Source organism: Oryctolagus cuniculus, chromosome 7 (genome assembly GCF_051225735.1).
Source record: "Oryctolagus cuniculus isolate XC-2025 breed Fujian yellow rabbit chromosome 7, ASM5122573v1, whole genome shotgun sequence".
Classification (NCBI taxonomy): Eukaryota; Metazoa; Chordata; class Mammalia; order Lagomorpha; family Leporidae; genus Oryctolagus; species Oryctolagus cuniculus.
The window spans coordinates 150,011,250-150,033,445 of NC_142873.1; the positions used below are offsets into that span (position 1 = coordinate 150,011,250).

Here is a 22,196-nt window from a genome sequence, read left to right on the forward strand (position 1 = left end):
GTGGAGTGGACAGTGAGCAGGTGGGCCACCCCGTCCCCGGCATCCTTCCCCAGCATCACGGCTGCCCCGAGTCTGACCGCACACGGCATCATCTTTGCCAGGCTCCCTTAGGAAGACAAGAGTCCTTCCGTTTTTGTCTTGGGCTGCTCTCCCCACCCAAGGCCAGCAGCTGTGGAAGCAGAGCCAGCAGCCCACGGGCCCTCATACGTGCTTGCTGAATGGCTGTTCAGTGAGGGAATGAATGGATGTGCCCTCGAACCGCCTTCCTCAGCAGGACAAGAGTGCCCCTTGAGTGTTGGGGTGGCGGCCTCCGAGTCCCAGGGAGCGGCAGGGACAAGACCTACCTGTACATGCAGACGCTTGTCCGTGTCCCCACAGGTCCCTCCGACACCCTCCCTGACACGGCCACCCCAGCAGGAGCCCCGCCCACCGTGCAGGTCACCCCTCAGCAGGAGACCAGGAGCATTGGGGCCAGCGTGGAGTTCCACTGCGCAGTGCCCAGCGACCGGGGCACCCAGCTCCGTTGGTTCAAGGAAGGGGGCCAGCTGCCTCCCGGCCACAGCGTGCAAGACGGGGTGCTCCGGTGAGTAGGGGTGGAGAGTCAGGGCAGGACTAGCCCAGGGCTGGCAGTGGGGCTCAGTTGGAACACCTGCCCTGGGGGCCTCGGATTGTGGCAGTGGCCGTGGGTACAGTCTCTACCTCTGTGAGCCTCGGCTTTCTCAGCTGTACAGTGGGTTGTATAAAGACTTAAATGCGATTGTGGAAAACACTCAGCTCGGCCCTTGGAGGGCCTTCAGTTAACAGTGGCCCGTATTCCTGCTACCAGTAGTGGAAGAAAGGAAACAGCTCTGGGGCCAGATATGCACAGATACCCCAGCTCTGAGCCCTGCTACCTGGTAACTGTGTGACCTTGAATTCAAGGTCTTGGACAGGCATCATGTCCACACCCTGCCTGTCTGCCTGCCTCCCATGATTTCAGGGAAACTGGAAGCCGGCGCAGCATGTGAGCCGTGCCAGCCTTTACCTCCCACACAGCTGCAAAGCATGCTGGGCTGCCCTTACTCCCTGACATCTTCTTTGTCCCCTTTACAGAATCCAGAACCTAGACCAGAGCTGCCAAGGGACATATGTCTGCCAGGCCCATGGACCTTGGGGACAGGCGCAGGCCAGTGCCCAGCTGGTCGTCCAAGGTAAGAGGGTGGCATCGGGCTTCCGCCAAGAGCAGGGGACAGAGACGAGGAGGGAGCAGTGCAGGGCCTGGGTCGAGTTGCCCAGGCAGCCCCTGGATATGTAAAGATACAGAAGATCCTCGTGTTGCGTGCCGCTCTGTCTGGTGTAGGGCGAGGGGGCCTGAGGATGTTACAAGCACGGGAGGAGAAAGGGAGGCGGTGTCGCGAGTGGGTGCCCAGCCACGCCTGTGCAGAATGAGTTACTGGATGAGTGAGTGAGTGAGTGAGTGAACGAACGAGCAGAAAGTGAGAGGGCTGAGTGCCGGGCGCCAGGGCTCCCCCGCGGGGCTGACTCACCGTCCTTCTGCCTCCCTCCTCCCGCAGCCCTGCCCTCCGTGCTCATCAACATCCGGACCTCCGTGCAGACCGTGGTGGTCGGCCATGCTGTGGAGTTCGAGTGCATGGCGCGGGGTGACCCCAAGCCTCAGGTGACATGGAGCAAAGTCGGAGGGCGCCTGCGGCCCGGCATCGTGCAGAGCGGCAGCGTCATCAGGATCCCCCACGTGGAGCTGGCCGACGCCGGACAGTACCGCTGCACCGCCACCAACGCCGCCGGCACCACGCAGTCCCATGTGCTGTTGCTCGTGCAAGGTGACGGCGGCAGGGACCCTGGGGGGGCACGGGGAGCGGGGCAAGCACTCCTCCCGCTGCCACTTCCTGTCTCACCTGCATTTCTCCTCCCGTCTGCTCTCTGGGGAGATTTTCTGTGTATTTAAGGGGCAGCCGGAACCTGCCGGGAAAGAGCTGCGTGCAGGGCATCATGGGGGAAAACCGTGTGCAGTGCTCACCTGCAGGCGCTGCCCGCTCCTTTGGGGGAGCCCTCCAGCCAGTCTGGTGGCAGAGGCATGACAGAAACACAGGCGGACATGACAGAAAGTCAAAGACAACAGATGCAGTGCACACACAAGCACTGGGCTTCTTTAAGGGCAATTCCTTTTTGACCCCAAGCCTGCTCACCGATGCTGCCCAAGTGCCGCCTTCCCAGGCCCCCAAAGGGCTGCACAAGTCTCTGCACAGGCGTGCTGAGGTGTCAGCTGTGGGGTCACGGGAACCTGCCCTTGATCCCTGACTCTGCCCGATCCCCTGCATGCAAGCAGGAGCAAGCAGCTGCTGCTCCCCGCTCAGCCATGATTTCCCCGTCTGCAAAATGGGACACGGTGTCTCCCCCGAGAGCTGGTGTGAGGATCAGGTGAGGTGAGACAGGCCGGGCACACAGCCGGCTGGCCGTCCTCATCTTGGTCCGTGTCTCCTTCCCCGGCAGCCTTGCCCCAGATCTCCACACCCCCAGAAGTCCGTGTGCCTGCTGGCTCTGCAGCTGTCTTCCCCTGCATGGCCTCGGGCTACCCCACACCCGACATCACCTGGAGCAAGGTAAGTGGTGGGCCAGGGGCCGGCAGGTGTGTCTCCAGGGCCAGACCCAGGTCTGAGCCATCTCAGGGCCCCCAGCACGTGGCACAGGCCTGGCACGGGCTAAAAGTGCCGTGTCTGGAGGTGAGCCTGGGAGCAGGCACTGGGCGAGACGCGGGCCAAGGCCAGGGTGCTCAGAGCTGGTGTGTCTGCAGCTGGACGGCAGCCTGCCGCCCGACAGCCGCCTGGAGAACAACATGCTGGTGCTGCCCTCGGTGCGGCCGCAGGATGCCGGCACCTACATCTGCACTGCCACCAACCGCCAGGGCAAGGTGAAAGCTTTCGCCCATCTGCAGGTACCAGGTAGGACGGCCCCGCCCCCACAGCTGCCAGTGCCTGCCCTGCCCCCGCCCCGGAGGACACCCGCTCTAACAGTGCTCTCTGCTGCCAGAGCGGGTGGTGCCCTACTTCACCCAGACCCCCTACTCCTTCCTGCCGCTGCCCACCATCAAGGATGCTTACAGGAAGTTTGAGATCAAGATCACCTTCCGGCCGGACTCAGCCGACGGTGAGCGGGAAAGGAGCTGATCTGCAGGGCCTGCCTGGGGAGAGGGCCCTGGTGGTGTGAGCCCTGCCTGTCCTGGGGGCCTCCCGCTCCAGGCCCCCGCCTGTGCCTCCTGTTTGCCTCCCTGCCCTGGGGGTCTCCCGCTGCAGCCTCCTCGTCTCCCTGTGTCGCCTGGGTGCATCACGTGCTGGCCTCCAGCCCCATCTCTGCTCCTTCCTCCTGCTTCTCCCACTTCTCACCTCCTCCTCCTCTCTCTCTCTCTCTCTCTCTCTCTCTCTCCCCTCTCGGGTTCTGACTCTCACTGTCCAGGCCTTCTTCTCTACTCGGGTGAGTCTCTGCCTCTCTTGCTCCCTCCCGGGAGACCCTGCGTGGGTGTGAAGCATTCGGCCTCTCTCGGGGCTGCCAGCACGGCCCTTCCGTCCAGGGCACCGACCCTGGGATGGCGCGGAGGCTGGGCTGAGGGAGGGCCAGGAGCCAGAGCGTGGACAGGCTCCAGGGCTCGGGTCATGCCCGGCACGGGGGTGACAGGGAGCCTGCGGCTGGAGGGGGACCCCTCACACTGCTGTGTCTGCCCAGGGATGCTACTGTACAATGGGCAGAAGCGGACCCCAGGGAGCCCCACCAACCTGGCCAACAGGCAGCCCGACTTCATCTCCTTCGGCCTTGTGGGCGGAAGACCCGAGTTCCGGTGAGACCCTCGACCTCCCTGTCTGGGGGGATGCGGGACCGGGGGGCTGCCCCCAGAACTGAAGTCAGCATCCACTGCCCTATGTTCTACAAAGGAGGCTCTGGGGGAAGGGGCACAGCCTGGCCGACCACCCAGTCTGCTGGAGGAGGCACAGTATGGCAGTCAGGTGGAAGAGGGAGCAACCGCAGACTTGGGGCTGCTGCAGGCCAGGATTCATGCATTCACCCACCGTGTGCCAGGCCTGATACAGACTTAAAGAGACCCCATTCTGGTCCTTGTGGGGAAGCCACCCTAGCCTGGGAAGTCCTCAACAGAGAGGAACAGGGGACCTCAGAGCGAGAGGACTCAGGAGCAGCGAAGGCAGGCACCAGGCTGAGAGCCCCGGAGCCAGGGTGCGCTCAGAGCAGCCCCAGGGCAAGGATGCAGGAGACACTTGGGGAAGGGTCAGGGCTGGGGCTAGCCTGGGCAGCCCCAGCGCTCAGACTGCAGGAGAAGGTGATGTGGCCCAGGCTGGGCCCCCTCCACAGCCCTTCTTTACAAACCCCACGCCCGCTCTCTCTGCCTCTCCCCCACCCCCACCCCATGGAGCAGGTTTGACGCAGGCTCCGGCATGGCCACCATCCGCCACCCCACCCCGCTGGCCCTGGGCCAGTTCCACACTGTGACCCTGCTGCGCAGCCTCACCCAGGGCTCCCTGATCGTGGGCAACCTGGCCCCTGTCAACGGGACCTCCCAGGTGAGACCCGGCCCGGCCCGCAGCCCCAGCCCCCGGCTGCCCCTGCCCGGTGTCTGTCTCCAGTCCTGCCTTCTCCTCCACCTCCCCAGGGCAAGTTCCAGGGCCTGGACCTGAACGAGGAGCTCTATCTAGGCGGCTACCCTGACTACGGGGCCATCCCCAAGGCAGGCCTGACCAGCGGCTTTGTAGGTGAGCCCCGCCTCGCCTCTGCTCAGGGCCAAACCTCCTGGGCTGGCAGGGCCTGGGCAGGCCTTGCAAGGTGTGGGGTGGGCTGGACAGACTCCCCGGTGGCCAGCCCTGCTCCTGGCTCATCCGGCCCGCCCGCTCGCCCCCAGGCTGTGTCCGGGAGCTGCGTATCCAGGGCGAGGAGATCATCTTCCATGACCTCAACCTCACCGCGCACGGCATCTCCCACTGCCCGACCTGTCGGGACCGGCCCTGCCAGGTGAGCCCACGCGTGCGCCCCCTGGCGGCCCCAGCCACTGCCCTCCCTCGGCCGCGGCCAGCCCCTGTGAGGAGAGGGGAGGGCCAGGGTGTGCTCGGCCTGACTCTTGAGGGCTGCTTTGCAGAACGGGGGCCAGTGCCACGACTCGGAGAGCAGCAGCTATGTGTGCGTATGCCCGGCTGGCTTCACCGGGAGCCGCTGTGAGCACTCGCAGGCCCTGCACTGCCACCCAGGTGTGTACCCCACGTCTGCCTGGATGCTCGCCTCTGCCACCCCTTCCTCTCCACCCACACCCCAGCCCATCACGCTTAGCCAAGAGCGTCCCACTCCTCCCAGATAGCCCCTCCTCCAGCTCTGCCAGCCAGGGAGCCCCCATCACCACCACACAGGTGCCTGCCCACTACCATCTCACTCACTGAGGGAGGATCACACCCATCTCCCATCATACCCAGCCCCGCCTCCCCTGCCCTGGTCACTGCTGGCTGGATGCTGACCACCAGGCATCCTGTGACCATGGAGCCACTCACTCACTGCCCCCAGCCTCCTGGGAAGCCCTCCCAGGCCGCCTTGGCCACAGCTAGCCAAGGACACACGTGCATCAGGGCCCCACCCCCCCCCAAGTCACCTCTGTCCTCCTCACTGGCCTGTGTGTCCCCCAGAGGCCTGTGGGCCAGACGCCACCTGTGTGAACCGGCCCGATGGTCGGGGCTACACCTGCCGCTGCCACCTGGGCCGCTCGGGGCCGAGGTGTGAGGAAGGTGAGTGGAAGTGGGCCCGGGATGCCCTGGGGGCTCAGTGATGGTTGGGGAAGCTGAGCAGGGCACCCTGAGACTAAGATGGGCCCTACAGGTATAAACTCAGCCCAGAGCCAGAACCAGTACAAAACTACCTGGCCGCAGGTCCGCCCAGCCTGAATCCCTCCCGTGAGGGTCCCTCTCTTATGAGAGTCCCTCCCAGCCTGGTGTGCAGTGCCGGGCACAGAGGCTCCCAGGCTGCTCCGGCTGCCTTGCAGCTGGTCCTGAGCCCCTGTGGTCGGCGGGGGTCCCGGAGCGGGGCTGAGCAGCAGGACCCGCCCCACACTCCGGCATCCCCACTGCTGCGCCCTGGCTGAGCTGTGGCTGCCACAGGTGTGACAGTGACCACCCCCTCCATGTCGGGCGCCGGCTCCTACCTGGCACTGCCCGCCCTCACCAACACACACCACGAGCTACGCCTGGACGTTGAGTTCAAGCCGCTGGCGCCCGATGGGATCTTGCTGTTCAGCGGGGGGAAGAGCGGGCCTGTGGAGGATTTCGTGTCCCTGGCGATGGCTGGTGGCCACCTGGAGTTCCGCTATGAACTGGGGTCAGGTACGTACCGGGCGCCAGAGGCAGATGGGCCTCAGGGTCCCAAGCTCTGTGGCCCCCTTGGCCTTCCATGCCCCACGGAGGCGGGGAGGAGGAGACTCGGGGGTCAGGCCCCTGTGGTCCCCTGTTGCTACTGTCCCTTGCCACGGTGACTTTAAGCCCGTCCCCAGAGCCTTGGGTTCCTCCTTTGGGGTGGCCAGCGATGTGGGAAGTTCCCCATCTGCCCAAGTCCCCAGCCCTGACTGCTGTCCCCCACACCCCAGGGCTGGCTGTTCTGCGGAGCCCCGAGCCGCTGGCGCTGGGCCGCTGGCACCGCGTGTCTGCTGAGCGCCTCAACAAGGACGGCAGCCTGCGGGTGAACGGCGGCCGCCCCGTGCTCCGCTCCTCTCCCGGCAAGAGCCAGGGCCTCAACCTGCACACCCTCCTCTACCTGGGTGGCGTGGAGCCCTCCGTGCCGCTGTCCCCGGCCGCCAACGTCAGTGCTCACTTCCGCGGCTGCGTGGGCGAGGTGAGGAGCCACCTGCGAGAATGACTAGGGGAGAGGGGTGCAGGCTGAGCCGCCGGCCGTGTCCCACTGGGGTCCTGGGAAAGATGGTTCGCCTCAGAGTCTCAGTTTCCCCCTCTGTAAAATGGGACCAACACCTCTGTTGCAGCAGTGCACTGAGGGACCCACCGCCCGGGTGGACGGCTGTTCCTGGCACATAGGGGTGTCACCTCGGCACCTCTGGTCCACCTGTCGCAAGGCTCCCATCTACCCTCTACCTCTTCCTCTTGGCTGGCTCACGTGTCCCCCTGCCTCCTGCACCCCTTTAGTCCCTCGATGTCCCTGTGCCCACAGGTGTCTGTGAACGGGAAGCGGCTGGACCTCACCTACAGCTTCCTCGGCAGCCAGGGCGTCGGGCAGTGCTACGACAGCTCCCCGTGTGAGCGCCAGCCTTGCCAGAACGGTGCCACCTGCATGCCCGCTGGCGAGTACGAATTCCAGTGCCTGTGTCGCGACGGCTTCAAAGGTAGGACAGCTGCCCGGGTGCTGGGGGTCCGCGACACCTCTGGCCCATGCCCACCACGCCCTCACCTCTGCCCTGGCCCCCAGGTGACCTCTGTGAGCAGGAGGAGAACCCTTGCCAGCTCCACGAGCCTTGTCTGCATGGGGGCACCTGCCAGGGCACCCGCTGCCTCTGTCTCCCTGGCTTCTCGGGCCCACGCTGCCAGCAAGGTACACGGCCCTGGCTGCTTTCCACCGCCCTCTTGGGACCCTGGGGCTGGACCCAGCGCGCAGCGGAGCTGTGCCCACCAACTGGGCCCCGGTCTTTCCCGTAGGTCCTGGACATGGCCTCGCGGAGTCCGACTGGCACCTGGAAGGCAGCGGGGGCAGCGGTAGGTGCCTGCTGTGACCCACAGGGAAGCCGGGGTGCTGGTCTCCTCCCTGGCTTCTGTCCCTCAGCCCCGCTCTCCAGCCCACGTCTTCAATCCTGAGCAAAACAGGCTGTGTGAGGGCCTCACAGGGCACAGAAAGGGCAGAATGAAGAAGGGCACTGCCCAGAGCTGAGTCCTGCCCCATGCTGACCGGCAGGGTGACCTCGGACAGGTCTTTGAGCCACTCTGACCTTGCTGTCCTCCCCGTGCCCATACTGGGGACAGTGAAGCATAGATGAGTAAGGACCCTCATTCTCCAGGACTCCCCCATAATATGATAAAGAATGCTCATTGGTCCCTTGCAGGCTCTGTGCTAGCTCCTGTTTAGGTACGTGTTCCTTACTCCACACTAACAGACTAGGAGAGATGGTGTGGAGTAGTTAAAGAGCCCAGACCCTGGAGCCAGCCTGCCTGGGTTCAAGTCCTAGCCTGCCCCTTAATAGCTGTGTGCCTTTGGATGAGTCCCTTGACCTCTCTGTGCCTTAGTCTCCCCATGTATAAAATAGAAGGAATCTCTTCCCAGAGGCTTTGGGTACAATGCTGCCTGAGAGTAAAATGGTTGGGTATACTGAGCATGCTCAGAACAGCATCTGGTCTGGGACGCTGGCCCCTTTGACTGTGGGGTGCTGGAGGTCTCAGCTCAGGGGAATGAGGCTGGCAGCTGGCTGTGAAGCTCCCTGCACAGGCTCACAATGGGCGCTTGGCAGATGACAGCAGCCATTGTCCGGGGGACGGTGGCCAAGCGTCCTGCCCAGTGCTAGCCCGAGGGTGGGTCGTGAGCAGATGGGGGTGGAGGAGCTGCACACAGGACCTACGGGAAAGACCAGGGCCCAGTTGGTGGGCACAGGTGGCACTCCAGGCTTCCCACTCCCTGGGCAGGTAGCTCAGCTGAGTCTGACCTCCCATCTGTAAAACCGGGAGAGCACCAAGGCTCCAAACCACTGTTCGCCATGGCCCAGGCGACCGCCCGTCCCGGCCTGCTCAGGACCGAGGGGCTGTCTGGGGATGTGGGACCTGCAGCGCCAAAGCCAGCCAGAGCCTGGCAGATGGGGAAGGGGGCCAGCCCACAAGAGCCTGCCCGACCATGTGAAGCCAAGGACACCGGTTGAGCCGAAATGTATGGAAATACTTTTAGATTTGTCATCTCTGCACTTCTTTATTAGCACAATAAATAGGGAGGCCTAGCGGAGGTCCTAATAGCAACCACGGCGTCAAAGCAGTGGGCAGCGCCCGCAGTACTGGAAATTTCTACACTCGAGCCGCGGGCTAAGCCAGTGTTAGTGGCCGGGTCCCTGCTTTGTCACCTACGTCCGTAACGGCCAAACTTCAGTACGAAGTGAATAAAAGCAGACGGGATGGTTCTCTGCCCAGTCGACGGCCCCCGGGGCTGCTCGGGGACTGCAGGTTCAGAGCCCAGGAGTGCCCAGGTCACAGCCGAGGTGGGGTCGGGGCACTCACACCTGCTGCTCACCACCGCCCCGCCCCCCTGCTTCCGCAGACGCCCCGGGCCAGTACAGCGCCTACTTCCACGACGGCGGCTTCCTGGCCCTCCCGGGACATGTCTTCTCCAGAAGGTGAGGCGGGCCCTGGCAGGACCGGGGGCCTGGAGGGAGCCTGGGATTCCAGGGCTCTGCCCCTCACGCCCTCCTCCCCTGCCCGCAGCCTGCCGGAGGTGCCCGAGACCATCGAGCTGGAGGTTCGGACCAGCACAGCCAGCGGCCTCCTGCTCTGGCAGGGAGTGGTGAGTGTGGGCACGTGGCCCAGTTTCTGGGGCAGGCAGCCGGCCTCCTGCTGGCCGGGGCCACGGGGAGAGAGGAAGGGGGAGGCTACTGTTTTCCAGGGCCTCTGCTCTCCAGGGCAGGGGGCCCCAAGAGACCCTGTGCTTCCCCGGCAGGAGATGGGAGAGGCCAGCCGAGGCAAGGACTTCATCGGCCTTGGGCTTCAGGATGGGCACCTTGTCTTCAGGTGGGTCCCGCCCCTGAGCAGCTTGCAGCGCCCCCACCCCCGCCACCCCCACCCCCTCCTCCGTTCCTGTCTGGCTCATACTCTCTGGGGCCCGTGACCGCAGCTACCAGCTGGGCAGTGGGGAGGCCCGCCTTGTCTCTGAGGACCCCATCAATGACGGCGAGTGGCATCGGGTGACGGCGCTGCGGTGAGGGAGCCCGACTGGGCACTCGGGCAAGGGGCCCCAAGTTCTGGGGTGGGACCCCAAGTTCCGTGGAGGGCAGGGAGGCGGGCATTTGAGCTCTGCAGAGATAGAACCTGAAGCTGGGCAGAGAGACCAGGAAACGGGGTTGTCGGGGCCCAGTCTCTCACCCGGCGGGCGCCAAGGAGCTCAGGGGGCTGGGGGCAGCTGCGATTCCTTGGGTGGGCCTGGGAAGAGGGGGGGCGGTCTGTGGCAGGGGCCTGACCCAGTTCCACTACAGAGAGGGCCGCCGAGGCTCCATCCAGGTGGACGGTGAGGAGCTGGTCAGCGGCCAGTCCCCAGGCCGGAACGTGGCAGTCAACACCAAAGGCAGCGTCTACGTGGGTAAGCACCAGGCTCGGGTCCACTGCAGGCCTGGAGCCACCCTCAGTGTGAGGGGAGGGAATGGCACTCATGTCGAGAGCAGTGCACCTGCCCTGCCTCCCCTCCTGGCTTCTGGAGCCAACTCACTCCCTCGCTTCGCCTCCCGCAGGCGGAGCCCCCGACGTGGCCGCTCTCACTGGAGGCAGGTTCTCCTCGGGCATCACGGGCTGCATCAAGAACCTGGTGCTGCACTCGGCCCGGCCCGGCGGCCCACCCCCACAGCCCCTGGACCTGCAGCACCGCGCCCAGGCTGGGGCCAACACGCGCCCCTGCCCCTCGTAGGCACCTGCCTGCCCCCAACGGACTCCCGGGCAGCGCCCAGCCCGACCATGTCGAGTATATTATTATTAATATTATTATGATGATTTTTTGTAAGAAACCGAGGCGATGCCACGCTTTGCTGCTACCGCCCTGGGCTGGACTGGAGGGGGGATGACACCCCCACGCACACCTGGGCAAAGCCACAAGGCTGGTAGGCGGGGCAGGTCGGATGGAGTAGACGCCCCAGGAGGCCACCAGGACGTGGAGTCAGGCACGGTGGCTGGGCAGGCCCTGAGCTGCTCCCACGCGGCCGCCCTGAGGGGCCCCTCCGGGCAGAGCCAGGATGCCCACCTCAGCAGCCCTTGCCAGCCCTCATTCCTGGGAGAGCCCACCTCGGCTTCCATCCTGGTGCTCGCCGTCTACCTGGAACAGGAGGGCATCACGGGAGCCCTGGCCACCCCCTCTGGGCTGGGAAGCTCTCTAGCGTCTGCTGTGGCGCAGAAGGCAGCTCCCCCTCCCCCCAGCCCACGTCTCAGCCTCCCTCCATCTCCCCGCCCCCAGCCGGCCAGGCCACCTGTGCCGGGAAGCCTCCCCACTCCCACCAAGCCCCCTGGCCTGCACTCCCCACCTCCCACGCACAGCCCAGGGTCCCTGACCACAGGGGCTACAAGGGAACACCCCCCCCCCCCGCCCCCGCCGGAGCTGTTCCAGGCAGAGCTGAGCACTGAGAGGCTCTCCACCCACGCCAGGCCCCATCCCCCCACTCGTCTGGAAGTGAAGGCCCAGGGGACTGGGGGGCTGCTGGCGGTCGGAGGAGTTGGTGCCTTAGGAAGGGGATCGCCAGCCTGTCCCATCGACGGGAGCCTGTCCGAGGCTGGGGGGTTGGGACGCCCGGCCTCCATGTCCGAGAACGGACCCTCTGTGGTCTTTGTCCTGATTTTTCTTAATAAACGGTGCTATCCCCGCCAGGGCTTGCCTGTGTGCTTTACTGGGGTTTGGCTCCAGGGCCCCTGCAGTGGGGCAGAGAGAGCAGCCGAGGTCCAGGAGTGAAGCGAGGCAGCCCCCACTGCAGAGCGCAGCCACCAGCAGAGCTCGGGCCTGGTCACCGCCCCCACCCCCCCAGCCCTCACCACCACCCTGCAGGGCGGGAATGTCCCATTCCCTGAGGGGTTTAAGTGGCTGACCCAAGGTCAGCCAGCTGAGGGGTTGGAACCCGAGGTCCATCTGACCCCAGAGCCCTCTCTGACGCCCGCAGCCCCTCTAGGGGTGGTCTCCCCGACCTGGGGAGACTGGCCCACTCAGCTGCAGCCCTCCGGGGGCGACTTGGCCAGGACACACGCGGCAGACAGTGCAGGCTGGAGCAGCAGGCCACCAGGCCAGCCGGCCAAAGGAGCAGCAGCACCAGAGGAGACCCACGAGGAGGCCAGCACAGGCCAGGAGCAGAGAGGAGGCCAGCGCCACGCCCCATCGCCAGGGACCTGCGGGAAGGAAGAGCCCACTCAGCCCTCAGCCCAGGCCGATGCCCTGTCTGTCTTCACCATGTGTGATGCCGAGTGCTCCTACCTTCCAAAGCTGTGTCCTGGAGTGCGCGGCCCCGGCCCTCTGGGGGACTCCTCGGAGCTGTGGTCTGGGGGGAGCCTGCAGACCCGGGAGCCCAGGAGAAAGGCGGGGACTCGGAGGTGTCGCCGTCCACACTTCCTGTCTGGCCAGGCACCAGAGAGGGACCTGTGGGGGGAAGTAGCCGAGGGAGCACGCTGACAGCGGCCCTCTCTGGGGCACTCGTGTGTTTCATTGAATCCCCACAAGACCCCGCGGAGCCCGTTACAATCGGTATTTCCAGGTACAGAGGCAGGAAGGGAGGCACAGAGAGGTTCAGTCGCTTGCCGGGGTAACACAGCTGGGCTGGTGACTGGAGGAGATGTGATGTCCCCGCATTCCCCGTGCTGGGCTCTTTGTACGGTGGATGGCAACTCTGAGAGCTTTATCATACACAGCTCACAGATAAGGAAACTGAGGCACGGAGGTTCATTCTTCTACTCTCTCGTGTTTCTTGAGCATCTACAATTCCACAGACATGGCTCCAGGGACTGGAGGGTACAACAGGGAGCAAGATAAAAACGAGTTCACGGCCTTGGTGAATTAGTGTGCACAATGCAAAATGTGAATATGTCGTATGTCACGAGGGGAGGAGCAGGTAAAGCCACCCTTGGCGACATCGCAGAGCACTGGTTCGAGTCCCAGCTGCTTCCTTTCTGACCCAGCTCCCTGCGAGTGCCCCAGGAAGGCAGCAGATGATGGCCCAGGGCTTGGGCCCCTGCACCCATGGGGGAGACCAGGATGGAGCTCTGTCTGCATTGTTCCGCTAACTCCTGCAGACAGGACCAGCAGGGCAGGTGTGAGAAGGGGCGGAGCCTCAAGAAAGGCTGACTCAGCAGCTGGGGCCTGGGGGACTGGAGGGTAAGGAGAAGGGAAAGGCTGTGAGGGGCCCATGGGGGTGGGTGGAGTTTGAGATGCCGCCTAGACACCCTTGTGGAGCTGACAGGGTGGGAGGAGACTGTGGCTGGAGTTCAGAGTCGAGTCCAGCTGCTGACACCGCGTCAATGAGACCACCAAGGGGATGGGCGTGGATGGGAGAGAAAGGGACATGGGGGCTGCACATCACAGCCAAAGGATTGTGCGTCAGAGAGACAACCAGGAACTGGGAGGAGGCAAGGAGGCGGGGCGGGGGCGGCTCTCCGGAAACCAGGTTTATCCTCAGTTAGGTGCTTTCTTGCAGTGAACAGCCTGCTCCACCATCCAAGGCAGCTCTCCCTCCATCCCACTCCTTAATGGGAGGCAGGAGACATCCCTGGACCTCCAGGAAGGTTTTTCCCAGGTAATGTGTTCTGGTCCCCCCTGGCCACACAAATCATCCCTTCCTGCTCATGTCACTCACTGGCTGCATGAAGGGGGGGGGAGGTCGTCGGTCATTTCTCCTGTCCAGGTCTCCATTTCTGTATCTGTCGAATGTGTGGGTCCGACTGGGTCGACGGATTTCTAAGTGTGTCGTGAGGGCGACACTCAGAGGGACATCAGTCAGCCAGGGCCAGAGCCCCCCAGGGCAGTCGCCCAGAGCCTCCCTGCTGTTGGTGGCTCGAGCCCTCCGTGCCAGGCCCCACTCAGGCAAAGTGTCCAGTACTAAAAATCCTTTGGAAATGGCAGGACCAGGTCATCTCCGGCATCATCCGAACTCCGACGGCTCTGGCCTTCAGGACTGGGATCTGAACGATTCTCGTTCTACCTTCTCTCTCCGGCCATGCTGCCGGCTCCAGCCGGGGACTCGGGGACAGGCCACCTTCTAGCTATTCAGAAAGGACTAAGTCACACCCATCACTGACCTCTGCAGTTGGATGGTGGCCAGGAGCCCTGGTCACTGCTGTCGCCACAGTTGTCCATGCCCCAGCGATCACATACCAGGCCCGGCGGGATGCACCTGCCATTGTGACAGCGGAAGTAGGCTCCACAGGGTCCTGGGGTGGAAAGGGGAAGCCGAGGTGAGGATCCCATGTGGGGCCTGTGACACGCAGGGGGTGTGGCCCTCCAGTGAGAGATCGGCAGGTGTGGGCAGGACACAGCGGCTGTCATGTGCAGGCAGGTGAGTAGGGATGGGTGTTTCAAGGGTAGAGATGATGTTGATGATGACAACCCAGTGCGGTGAATGCTGCCCTGAGCCCCATTTTCCAGGTAAGAAGACTGAAGCACAGTGAAGTTAAGTCACTTGACCGAGGCCACCTGCCTGGATAGAAGTCCCATGCAGGCTGGATCTGGAGCCTGGGCTCCTAAATCCACACTGCAGCACAGGGCTGTGTGTATGTGTGTTGTGTGTGTGTGTCACTGTGTGTGTGTTTATATGTGTGTGTGTGTTTATATGTGCGTGTCACTGTGTGTGTGTATGTGCCTGTGTGTGTTGTGTCACTGTGTGTGCATGTGTGTATCTGTGTCTCTCTGAGTGTTTATGTGTCTCTCTGTGTGTCTATGAGTGTCTGTGTGGGGCACCCTATGATGTCCCAGTGAACCTCTGAACACTCCCAGCAAAGCCACCGCTCTGCACTTGGCCAGCAGTTCTGTCTGGAATTCTTTTCCTTGGACAACATCCCAGCCCACTCCCTTGAGATCACCCCTCACACTTTAACCTTATCCGCAGGCCACCCTTCCCTGGGGCTCCCTCCCTCCCTTAGGGCTTTGGGCCCCTGTGCAGGACTGACCACCGCCACAGAACGTGGATCTGCCTGAGCATGTGCCATGGCCTGTCCCCCACCAGGATGCCAGCTCTGAGAGCACAGGGGCTTCTCTTGGTCACTGCTGGAGCCCTGGAGCCGAGCACAGCCCCTGTCCTACAGCAGGTGCTCAAAGAACATTGAAATGGGTGCAGATGTGGAGACACAGCAGGTGAAGCCTTCACGGGGGATGACAGAGTGCGTGAGTCAAGTCCCAGCTACTCTGCTGTTCCGATCCAGCTCCCTGCTACTGCACCCGGGAAGCAGTGGGTGATGGCCCAAGTACTTGAGTTCCAGCCACACCACCCACATGGGAGACCCGGAAGGAGTTCCTCTCCATCCCCCCCTTTTCTGTCGCTCTGCCTTTACTAGAGCCATGGGAGAAGTTGCCTGCCGTCTATTTCATGAGATCGGAGCTGCAAGAGCGATTGTGAACTTGGAGCTGCAGCGTCTCCTGCTGCCAAGCAACAAAAGGAGCTCCCTGAGACGGAAGCCAAACAGACCCAGGCACAGTGAGGACAGAGAGAGGGAATAGAGACAGCCCAGATGACAGTTCCTGAACTCCTGGATCCAGCTATACCTGAACCAACACCCTAAAGTCCCAGTTTTTGAAGCTCCCAAAAATTCTCCTTTAAGTCAACTACTAGATGGAAGATCTTTCTCTCTTTGTCTCTCTTTCTCTGTAACTCTGACTTTCAATTAAATAAATAAATCTTAGAGAGAGAGACAGAGAGAGAGGGAATGCCTTAGAACAGAAACAGTAGCATAGTGACACATGGGAGCTACATGTGATAGTGACACATGGGAGTTCCACGTGTCACTGTAGGTGTGTGTGTGTGTGTGTGTGTGTGCCAGGCAGGTGCCTGTAGGTATGAGTGACGGAGACGGGCATGAAATGAGCCTTTCCTCCTTCAGATGACAAAACTAGCTGAAGCCAGGGCGGGGAGAGGGCGTCACCACTGCCCCTTACGGGGTCCAATCTTGCCCAACACGGAGCAGCACAACAGTCCCAGCCTCCCTGGCTGCCAGCGAGCAGGGCTGGGGAAGGGAGAGAGTGAGGAGGGTAGGGAAGGTGGAGGTGCCGATTTCTAGCCAGCCAGCGAGAGCTGCCTGGGAAGCGACATGATGTGGACCCCGGCTTGCTGCAGACGCACACAGGGGGCCTGGGCACCACCGATCACGGCCCCGAGGATTTAGGGTCTAAGTTGCATAGCCCAGAGCCAGACCCTAACAGGGCAGAGACAGGGAATCTAAAATCCAAAATCCAAGGATGAGCATTTGGCCTAGTTCTTACGCTACTGGCTGGATCATTTTTTTTATTATTTGAAAGGTAGAATGAGAGAAAAAGGGAGGGAGGGAAAAAAGAGGGGGAGAGAGAGAGAGAGAGATCTTCCATCTGATGGCTCACGCCCCACATGACTGCAGTGGCCCAAGCACTACGCCTTCCTCTGCTCCCTTCCAGGCAATTAGCAGAGAGCTGGATCAGACACAACGCAGTCAGGACTCAGACACAAAGCAGTCAGGACTCGAACCTGCATTCCAGTATGGCGCAGACAGCAACCTAGTTCACTGCGCCACGATGCCTGCTCTCCCTAGCTCTGCTCCTGATTCCAGTTTCCTGCGGGTGTGCACCCTGGGGAGCAGCAGGGGACAGCTCAAGTAGTTCAGTCCCTGCCACCCATGTGGGAGACCTGGATGGAGTTCTGGGCACCCAGCACTGGCCATTGTGGACATTTGGGGAATGAACCAGCATATGGGAGTTCTGTCTGTCTGTCTGTCTCTCTCAAGTAAATAAATATTATTGTGTAAAAGGAATAAAGAATTTTTGAAATAAATTAAAGGAAAAAAAATCCTAACTCCAGACCTTGCACAGCTGAGTCGAGTGTGGCTGGAGGACCAGAGAGGCAGCATGAAGGCCTCCTTCAGCAGCTCGGCGTCGAAGGGCCATGCACAGCTGACAAGTCCGGGGGTAGCCCTTGCCCAGCCTGCGCTGGCCCTCAGAGACCCCATGCACCTGCCTGGAAGTGCTCCCCCATCGCCCAGGAATTCTCCAGCCTGAGTGTCCTGCCAGAGGCAGTGGTAAAGCTTCTCTGTGGTTCTAGAACCCACTAGACTTTGGGGGCACCCTTGCTAACCATTGCTGGACACAGCTTCTGGGGTGGCATCAGCAGGGGGCTCTGGTCCCAGGGGAACCTGCGGGGACAAAGCCTTGAACTCCAGTTGCGCTGAGGGGTGTCCCTGGCATTACTTACTGCTTTACTCTCCCTCCCTGCGCCCGTGCCCCTGTCTGCAGCTACGAGGGTCAGAACACTGCACAGCAGGGCTGCTGTGAGGCCCGGGCAGGGGTCAAGGGCACTGCCCAAGAAATAAGTACTGCTCATTTCCATCCTGAGAGGCCCCTGTCCTCGCTGACAGTTTCTGTGCGAGAGGCAGGCGTCTGAAGGCGTGACCGGGACGGAGGAGCCCGTGTGTGAGCATGAGACTGCGTGTGTGTGCAGTGCGCAGGTGTGGAGGTGGCACCGTGTGTGTATGAGCTGTGTGTGGTGTGAACTGTGGGTGTGCAGTGAGTGTACAGGCATGTGGGCTGTGTGTGTGCGTGTGTGTGCATGCCTGGGGCTGGGGAGGGGTATGGGACACACATTCAAGGAAGCCAGGTAGTGGGGGGGTGGCTCTTGGCTCCTGGGACATCCCTTACTGTGACCCTGCACTGCCCTTGTCACCACCTGCTTCCCTTGCTGGGACCCAGCCCCTGCAACGTGCGTCCCAGGGCCCCACCAGTCCCTGCCCCCCACCCCACACCCATCCAGCCCAGGGCCTGGTCTTCAGCCCCAGCTCACCCAACCGGAAAGAGGTGACTTCACCCACGAAGTCCACGCGGGGCTGGCGGCCTCTCGTGACCAGGCGCAGGCCCAGGAAGGGTCCGGAGGAGGCCACGGGGGCAGGAATGGTCAGGCCGCAGAGAGGGGCCCCCAGGGGCTGGCCTGCCCCTGGTGAGCCCTCGTAAAACTGCAGGTAAGAGCCAGGCGCACAAGGGTCGGAGAGCACCAGGGCGGAAGCGTTGGGAGCTGGGGGCGCTGGGGAGGCTGGCGCCAGGCTGTAGACCAGGAAGAAGCGGAACTGGAAACGGATCCTGTCTCCGGGGGCCGCCGCCCGCACCCAGAGCCTGCAGTCAGTGTCCGGAGCCACGAAGTAGAACTTGCGGGACGTGGAGTGAGAACGCAGCAGCAGCCCGGGCCCCTGCCACGTCTGCCCGCAGAGGTGCACCAGGTCCGCTGTGGAGAAAAGCACCGACCCTGGAGCCCTGCGCCCTGGGCTGGACCTGGCTCCGCCCCTGCTCGCTGGGGCCCCCACAAAGTCTCTGCCCTCGCTGAGCCTCCGGCTCCCCATCAACCAAATGGGAAAGGTTAGGCAACCTTAGAATGTTTGTGAAGAGTAAGCGATTGAATTTAGTCCGAACGCACAATCCCTTATCCGAAAGTCTAGGATGTGTTCCATGTACATGGTACATTATAGTGCCGCCCCACATGGGTCTCCAAAATCAGTCTCTAGAGAAAGCAAAGAAACATGTACCCTCGGGACAAACACAGCAAATGGCCTTCTGTTGGGTCAGGTCCAAGTTTTCAGTCAATTAGTTAAGAATAAATTGGGGGCCGGCGCCGCGGCTCACTAGGCTAATCCTCCCCCTGCCGGCGCCGCAGGGGTAGGATTAGCCTAGTGAGCCGCGGCGCCGGCACACCGGGTTCTAGTCCCGGTCAGGGCGCCGGATGCTGTCCCGGTTGCCCCTCTTCCAGGCCAGCTCTCTGCTGTGGCCAGGGAGTGCAGTGGAGGATGGCCCAAGTGCTTGGGCCCTGCACCCCATGGGAGACCAGGATAAGTACCTGGCTCCTGCGCGCAGGCCACGGCAGCCATTGGAGGGTGAACCAACGGCAAAGGAAGACCTTTCTGTCTTTCTCTCTCACTGTCCACTCTGCCTGTCAAAAAAAAAAAAAAAAAGAAAAGAAAAGAAAAAATTGGGGTTTTCAGGGCCTTCTGTGTTTTGGAATTGCAACGAAACTGCATGGACATGAGGTGTTGGGCTGCACTCAGCATTTTTTTAAGACTTATTTTTTTGAAAGTCAGAATTGTGGAAAGAGAGGGAGAGAGAGAGAAAGAGAGAGATCCTCCAACCACTGGTTCACTAGTTCACTCCCCAAATAGCCACAATGGCCAGGGCTGGGCCAGGCCAAAGCCAGGAGCTTCTTCTAGGTCTCCCACGTGGATGGCAGGGACCCAAACGCTTGGGCCATCTGCTGCTGCTTTCCCAGGCCATCAGCAGGGAGCTGGATGGGAAGTGGAGCAGCCGGGACTTGAACAGGCACCCACCTGAGTTAGAGAAGGGTTTGTGATTTTATCTTACTCACTGTTATTCAAGGACGGGGCAAGCACTCGAATGTACCTGTCCCTGTTTCTTCTTGCTACAACAGCCTGATCCTTGGCTGCTGCTCAGGTATGAAACCTGCAAGACCTCGGAGAGGGCTGCCCCGAGCTCCTGAGACAGCTTTTCCTCTCTGGTGAAACGGCAGGGGAGGGGCCCGCTCCGTGGCGCAGCGCGCTAAGCCTCAGCCTGTGACGCCAGTTCAAGTCCCGGCTGCTCTGCTTCCGATCCAGCTCCCCCACTAATGCATCCACAACAGCAGCAGGAAATGGACCAAGTACTTGGGCCGCTGCCGCCCACATGGCAGATGGGATGTGGTGCCCGACTTCCGAAACAGCAGATCCCAATCCCTCCCTCTCTCTCTCTCTCTCTCTGCCTTTCAAATAAATAAATCTTGAAAGGAAGGAAGGAAGGAAGAAGGCTGTTAGCTGAAGATATGATGCCCAGAGCTGCAGCGGCTGCCTGCAGGGATGAAGTCGTGAAGATCACAGAGAAATGCTGCGAGCTGAGCCGCTGAATGAGCCACCTCCAGACCCGCCTGCAGCCACTCTCTCTAGGTGAAATAGCACGTTCCCTTATGTCCCAAGTCCCACTTGGCTTGGTACTGTTACAGCCCCAAATACCCTTATTGGTATAGGATGCAGTCAGGATGAAATGAGATACTATGTAAGTATCTGGCGGGAGGTGGGGGCCCCAGTGGGTGCTCCAGGGCCGGGCAGGAGGAGGGTCCTCAGGGAAGAAGTCTTTCATCAGGGCTCAGGGTGCAGAAGCGCGCCCCCCAATCTGTGCAGAGCTGCTGACGTCAGAGCCTGCACTGGAGGCACATGGGTGCGGGTGGCACTCAGAAGGGAGTAAATTAGGCATCGTTTATGCGCCAGGCACCAATGTCTTCTTGCCTAGTTCAACTCATCTTCTGTGCTCAGTAGTAGTCGTCCTTCAGGGAAGAGGGAGGACGACCATTGGTCCCATTTTACTGCCAAAAGATTGAGCCTCAGAGAGCTGTGAGGCTGATCTCAAGGGTGAAAACGTAGGAGGTGGCAGACTGAGTGTGAACGCAGGGCTGTGCAGTTCCAAAGCGCACTGTTACCCACAGCCAGAGCTGAGGGCGGTCCCACCCTTGCGCAGACCCTGCTTCTGGGCGTCTTGGAACTCCAACCTTCCCGAAGGACCTGGGGCTGTCCAGCGAGACCAGGAGCAGGGTTTCCCAGCCCCCCATCCCCACCCCAACTCATGGGACCCCAACCCGCCAGGGTAAGTTCTGACCGGCAGAGGGGGCCTGAGCCTCCCGGTGCCCCCGCCAAGCCCCTCACACTCACCAGTCTCCACGGCAGATGCAGCCAGGATGGCCGCCCCGAATAGCAGCAGCCTCTGGGGCAGCTGTGGGAGACACGCCCCCATCCAGGCTCTGCGGTGCCCAGCAAAAGCACAGACCTGTGGGATCCTCAGGTTGGGGTCTTTGGGGAGACTGGGGAGTGAGGTCTGGCCAGGCCAGCGGGGAGGCCGACAGGGGAAGAGGCGCCCCCAGAACAGGGGGTGCAGAGTGCCCAGCTCTTCTGGCCTCTCCCTCGGATCTTTGCACTGCCCCCGCCCCATCCTCTTTCCCTGGGTTATGATTGCGTCTGGGGTTGCCATGGAGATTTGGGGCCAGGGCCGGAGCCTGGAGAGAGAAGGAGGGGAAGGATGTCTGCTCACCCCCTGCTGCATAGGAACCAGGAAACCCAGATCCGGGTCAGCCCCAGGGCTTCCGGGATAGGAATCCACAGCCTCAGCCCCTGCCTTCTGGACAGTGACACCCGAGTGACTGCACGTGAGGGCAGCACAAGGCACCAGGGGAACCTCTCTGAGGGCCTACAGAGGGAAGTGGTGAAGGGGCACCGGACCAGGAGACGGCCCTGTTACTAACAAAATCTCCCTGCCCCAGGGCCTTGGCTCTCACAGTTCTCTCTGCTCGATGTGCTCTTCTCCCACGGCGGCCTGCGGCTGGCTCCTTCAGGTCATCACATTTCAGCTCCCACATCCACTTCTCAGACCACACTTCCCTGCCCTACCAGCGCCCCCTCTCCTAGTCACTGGGTCACCTCTCCCTGAATGGGCCATCTCGGCACTCCATGGTCTCCTTGGGCTGCTGTGGAGCCGGCATTTGATGAAACCTGGATTATCTGCTGCATGTGAGGGCCAAGGCTAGACCCTGGGGGCTCCAAGAAGGCTCCCACCACCTTGGGCAGGAGATCAGCCCTGGAGCTCGGGAAACTGACACCTGAGCCCCATCACTTGCATGCAATTACAAGTTTTTGTCAGGTTGGCAACAGTAGCCACTGGTTTAGAGTTTCAGAGGTTTTTTTTAATTCCCTTTTAATTTATTTATTTTTTTTATTTTTTGACAGGCAGAGTGGACAGTGAGAGAGAGAGACAGAGAGAAAGGTCTTCCTTTTGCCGTTGGTTCACCCTCCAATGGCCGCCGCGGCGCACCGCGCTGATCCGATGGCAGGAGCCAGGTACTTATCCTGGTCCCCCATGGGGTGCAGGGCCCAAGTACTTGGGCCATCCTCCACTGCACTCCCGGGCCACAGCAGAGAGCTGGCCTGGAAGAGGGGCAACCGGGACAGAATCCGGCACCCCGACCGGGACTAGGACCCGGTATGCCGGCGCCACAAGTATTCCCTTTTAATTTTAAAATTTATTTTCATTCTATTTGAAAGGCAGAGAGACAGAGAGATGGAGCGAGATCTCCCATCTGTTGGTCCACTCTCCCAAATGTTTGCAACAGCCAGGGCATAGCCAGGCCAAAGCCAGGAGCCTGGAACTCAGTCTGAGTCTCCCATGTGGGTGGCAGGGACCCAAGTTCCTGAGCCATCACTGCTGCCTGCCAGGGCGCACAGCAGCAGGAAGCCGAATGGGAAATGGAGTAGCCAGGATCTGAACCA

At 61.8% G+C, this 22,196-nt stretch overlaps 2 protein-coding genes across 11 annotated transcripts in view; one reads left to right on the forward strand and one right to left on the reverse strand.

The window, feature by feature from the left end:
• Nucleotides 1-11,570, forward strand: part of HSPG2 (heparan sulfate proteoglycan 2) — a 101,759-nt gene extending 90,189 nt beyond the window's left edge. For 7 of the 10 annotated variants that reach the window (XM_051856722.3, XM_089299215.1, XM_070079129.2 and 4 more), the window contains 24 exons: nt 379-583; nt 1,093-1,190; nt 1,554-1,820; nt 2,491-2,600; nt 2,792-2,939; nt 3,028-3,144; nt 3,451-3,468; nt 3,718-3,829; nt 4,421-4,565; nt 4,655-4,754; nt 4,901-5,010; nt 5,135-5,243; nt 5,670-5,768; nt 6,138-6,359; nt 6,620-6,864; nt 7,195-7,366; nt 7,450-7,572; nt 7,677-7,733; nt 9,271-9,346; nt 9,435-9,513; nt 9,667-9,737; nt 9,841-9,924; nt 10,199-10,302; nt 10,451-11,570. In XM_051856722.3, the coding sequence (XP_051712682.1) occupies nt 379-583; nt 1,093-1,190; nt 1,554-1,820; nt 2,491-2,600; nt 2,792-2,939; nt 3,028-3,144; nt 3,451-3,468; nt 3,718-3,829; nt 4,421-4,565; nt 4,655-4,754; nt 4,901-5,010; nt 5,135-5,243; nt 5,670-5,768; nt 6,138-6,359; nt 6,620-6,864; nt 7,195-7,366; nt 7,450-7,572; nt 7,677-7,733; nt 9,271-9,346; nt 9,435-9,513; nt 9,667-9,737; nt 9,841-9,924; nt 10,199-10,302; nt 10,451-10,623 (3,044 nt within the window). In that variant the 3' untranslated portion in view covers nt 10,624-11,570. The remainder of the gene's footprint in view (nt 1-378; nt 584-1,092; nt 1,191-1,553; nt 1,821-2,490; nt 2,601-2,791; nt 2,940-3,027; nt 3,145-3,450; nt 3,469-3,717; nt 3,830-4,420; nt 4,566-4,654; nt 4,755-4,900; nt 5,011-5,134; nt 5,244-5,669; nt 5,769-6,137; nt 6,360-6,619; nt 6,865-7,194; nt 7,367-7,449; nt 7,573-7,676; nt 7,734-9,270; nt 9,347-9,434; nt 9,514-9,666; nt 9,738-9,840; nt 9,925-10,198; nt 10,303-10,450) is intronic. The other 3 variants (XM_051856726.3, XM_089299213.1, XM_051856725.3) reach the window with 2 other exon arrangements.
• Nucleotides 11,571-11,728: 158 nt separating this feature from the next.
• On the reverse strand, nt 11,729-21,049 carry LDLRAD2 (low density lipoprotein receptor class A domain containing 2). Its single transcript, XM_051856743.3, has 5 exons — nt 20,589-21,049; nt 17,696-18,130; nt 13,980-14,111; nt 12,166-12,327; nt 11,729-12,080 (listed from the first exon to the last, which is right to left on the reverse strand). The coding sequence occupies exons 1-5, from the start codon at nt 20,974-20,976 to the stop codon at nt 11,863-11,865; spliced, it is 1,335 nt and encodes a 444-aa protein (XP_051712703.1). The 5' UTR covers nt 20,977-21,049; the 3' UTR covers nt 11,729-11,862.
• Between the last annotated feature and the right edge of the window lie 1,147 nt (nt 21,050-22,196).